The sequence below is a fragment of the Papilio machaon genome, chromosome 24 (genome assembly GCF_912999745.1).
Source record: "Papilio machaon chromosome 24, ilPapMach1.1, whole genome shotgun sequence".
Classification (NCBI taxonomy): Eukaryota; Metazoa; Arthropoda; class Insecta; order Lepidoptera; family Papilionidae; genus Papilio; species Papilio machaon.
In genome coordinates this window covers 5,024,503-5,028,628 of record NC_060009.1, presented here as the reverse complement: position 1 = coordinate 5,028,628, position 4,126 = coordinate 5,024,503, and the positions used below count along the sequence as shown (strand labels likewise).

Here is a 4,126-nt window from a genome sequence, read left to right as displayed (position 1 = left end):
ATGGCTACTATAACGCGATTACTTCGGCCTGAGAAGTTTGAAGCGGATCCAGGTACACCCGCTGCGGACTTGAAATACCTTCATTGGAAAGAAACGTTCGAGAACTATCTCGCTGTAGAAATTGAAGATGTTAAGGTATCCGATAGTACTAAACTAAAAATATTGCTTAACAACGTATCTTCCAATATATACTCATTTTTACGGAATATTAAAGACTACACTAAAGCAATAAGAACGTTAGATGAGATTTACCTGAAGCCTAAAAATGAGATTCATGCTAGATTCATATTGACTTCCACAAAGCAGAAACCTGAAGAGACCGTAGGAGATTTTTTACGAAATTTACAGCAATTATCTTTCAATTGCAATTTTAAATCTGTCACTGCCGAAGAATACAGGAACGACTATGTGCGCGATGCTTTTATAGCCGGTATACATTCTCAAAAAATTAGACAACGATTGCTGGAAAATCTTGAGATTTCTTTGGAAGAGGCTTATAATCAGGCGACATCTCTTGAAATGGCAGAAAAGAATTCAAACGATTTCAAAATTAACACTTCAAATTCTGCTATGGACCTGAACCAGGTAGAGAATATCAATTTACGATCCAACAGCCCTAATCTAGCTGCAACGTCATCACGTAAACGTTGTTTTTTTTGTGGTGGCAACGTACACCAAAGAATTAAATGTCCCGCTTTTCGTGCTACTTGCCAAATCTGTGAAAAGAAAGGACATTTTGCGAAAGTTTGCAGAAGCGGCTATGTGTCAAATAAACTGGTTAATAACGCCATAGTAGATTCAAATGATGAAAGGCTATCGGCAATTTTAGCAGCATCGCCAGCTAGTCTTCGGAAATGTACTGTACCTATTACTATTAACGACTGTAAAGCTGATGCTTTGATAGACAGCGGAAGTTCAACGAGTTTTATTAACAAGAACTTTGCTGAATTATTACGTCTAAAACGCCATCCCTGGAAAGAAACAGTAACTTTAGCTTCAAAGAAAAATTGTTCTCATGTAGATGGATATTGCACTGCTACGATAAAATTATGTGAACACACATACAAACAAAAGTCTTTGTATATCTTAGAAGATCTATGCGCTGATGTAATAATCGGACACGATATATTACAGGACCATTCGTCCGTAGAGATAGAGTTTGGTGGTCCAGCTAAGGCTTTAAAAATTTGTAACGTTATGGCGGCCGCAGTGCCTCCAGTTTCACTATTTTCGAATCTTTCATCAAACATAAAACCTGTTGCTATAAAGTCAAGAAAATATTCAGAGGCTGACAATCAATTTATAAAAGACGAAATTGGTAAACTTCTAAAGGATCACGTTATTGAACCAAGCAACTCGCCTTGGAGAGCTCAAGTCTTAGTTACCGGAGGAACGACACATCGGAAACGTCTCGTTATTGACTATTCATTAACTATCAACAAATACACTGAGCTAGATGCATACCCGTTGCCTAATATAGAGTCAATAGTTTCGGAAGTAGCGAAACACAATTTTTTTAGTCAAATTGATCTAAAAAGCGCTTACCACCAAATACCGATTTTGCCGAGTGAAAAGAAATATACAGCCTTTGAAGCATGTGGGAATTTATACCAGTTTACTCGAATACCATTTGGTGTTACCAACGGAGTCGCTGCTTTCCAAAGAACATTACAATATATCATTTCTAAGGAAAAACTGACGGGTACTTTCGCTTACCTCGATGATGTCACAATCTGTGGTAAAACGAAAGAAGAACATGATCACAACCTAAAGCAATTCAAAAAGGTTGCGGAAAAATATAATCTCTCATTGAATGAAGAAAAGTGTATATACGGGCAAGAATCAGTCAAACTGCTCGGTTATGAAATCATAAATAACTCGATTAGACCAGACGAAGAACGTCTGCGTCCTTTAATAAACTTACCGATTCCAAACGATTCTCAATCTTTAAAACGAGCTCTGGGCATGTTTGCACATTACTCTAAATGGATCAAAAATTTCTCGGAAAAGATTAACCCTTTGACAGCAATCACCGAGTTCCCTTTGAACGAAACTGCTATTAATTGTTTTCAGAAATTAAAGTCGGATATAGCGAAATCTGCTTTAACTGTCATTGATCCGCATGAAACCTTTACCGTGGAAACTGATGCCTCTGAACACTCAATTGCAGCTTCACTTTCACAAAACGGTCGTCCAGTGGCTTTCTTCTCTCGTTCTTTAAACGACTCTGAGCGTCGCCATTCCTCGATTGAGAAGGAAGCGACCGCTGTGGTTGAAGCTTTGAGAAAATGGCGACACTATCTAATCGGGAGACACTTTCGTTTGATAACAGACCAACGATCAGTTTCTTTCATGTTTAACCAGTCGCATAGCAGTAAGATCAAAAACGAAAAGATAGAAAGATGGCGTCTTGAGCTATCCAATTATAAGTATGATATAATATACCGTCCAGGTAAACAAAATGTTACAGCTGACACTTTGTCACGTATCTGTGCCAGCTCAACGATAAGAAGTTTGAACGAATTACATACTCTTTTAGGACACCCTGGTATAGTACGGATGACACATTGGGTGCGCTCGAAAAATTTGCCGTACTCGGTAGATGACATAAAACGAATAACATCGGGCTGTCGTATATGTGCCGAAGTCAAACCTAGATTTGTGAAAAAGCAAGGGACTCTTATCAAAGCCACTGCACCATTCGAGCGATTAAATATTGATTTTAAAGGGCCTCTACCTTCTACTACAAGCACTCGCTACATTTTAACAATAATTGACGAATATTCCAGATTCCCATTTGCCTACCCATGTAAAGACTTATCAGCAGCCACTGTCATGAAATGCTTAAAAGATTTATTTCTTACTTTTGGTAGTCCACAATATATTCATTCGGATCGTGGGTCGGCTTTTATGTCTGAAGAATTACGGTCTTACTTGGTGTTGAATGGTATTGCTTGTAGTCGTACTACGCCGTATAACCCACAGGGAAATGGCCAAGTTGAACGCCTTAATGGCACTTTATGGAAGACAATAAAATTACATTTGAAGACGAAGAATCTTGACGTAGATCATTGGCAGGATGTTTTACCAGCCGCTCTTCACTCCATCAGATCATTATTATGCACCACTATTAATGCTACTCCGCATGAAAGATTCTTTAAACATCCTCGTAGAACAATAGATGGAGAATCATTGCCAACATGGCTCCTGGAGCCTGGTCCAGTGTTAATGCGAAACAATCACAGACAGTCAAAATACGACCCGGAGGTGGAAGAAGTAGAGCTTATAGAAGCTAACCCTTCTTACTCTCACGTAAGACTATCAGATGGGCGCGAAGCTACTATATCGAATAGGCAACTCGCGCCTCTGCCAACACCAGAAAATGACCCATTTGAATCTCGGAATCATTCAGAACCTGCAGGAGGTAATGAAGTTGTGAGAACCGATGAAGCTACTTCTCTTCGGCGATCCTCAAGAGAAAGGAGACCTCCAGTTTGGTTGAGAGATTACGAAACCTAACGGAAGGGTGAATGTGGTGTTATTTCAAACTCTTTACATCTTTTAGTTTTTTATATTTTGACATTATTACGTTGTCATTCACACTGTAATTTTCAATTAAATAAAACCAATATATTTTGGTGTTTCGTTATTTCATTATGTCAATTTAATCCATTATGTTTATTGCTTGAAACAAATGCGTCAAAAATTCTATGAAATTTTTTCATTTCTCTTTGGCACTGAATTTCAATTATTATCTAAGGATTGACTTGAAGTAAATGTTTTTACGTATTTTATGGACGTTTTTAACCTTATAACGTTATCGAACTCAACACATCTTTACCAAAGTTTTAGACGTTCCACGTTAAATTACCCAAAACCCAAATCATCAAATTCTATAGTACGTTAAACCTTAATACAAAATCAAATGACCAACGATAATTTCAAATATCATATTTAAAAGTAACCCTATTGCAATAAACATAAAGTCTAATTTCAGTTATCATTTCAGACATAGATATATCCACATTAGACCAATGTCCCCAAATAAAATACATGGCCGGCAAGAAAAACACATCATAAAATTATAAGTATAACGAGCAATGGTGTAAATCATTTTTATGCCTAT

At 37.5% G+C, this 4,126-nt stretch overlaps 1 protein-coding gene across 1 annotated transcript; it reads left to right on the top strand.

Moving 5' to 3' along the window:
• LOC123722366 lies at positions 1–3,519 on the top strand. The gene has a single exon (XM_045683915.1). It carries the CDS (start codon positions 1–3, stop codon positions 3,517–3,519), a length of 3,519 nt encoding a protein of 1,172 aa, XP_045539871.1.
• The last annotated feature ends 607 nt before the right edge of the window (positions 3,520–4,126 follow it).

Coding starts and splice junctions, on each gene's coding strand:
- LOC123722366 (XM_045683915.1), top strand. CDS start 1: ATGGCTACTATAACGCGATTACTTCGGCCTGAGAAGTTTGAAGCGGAT.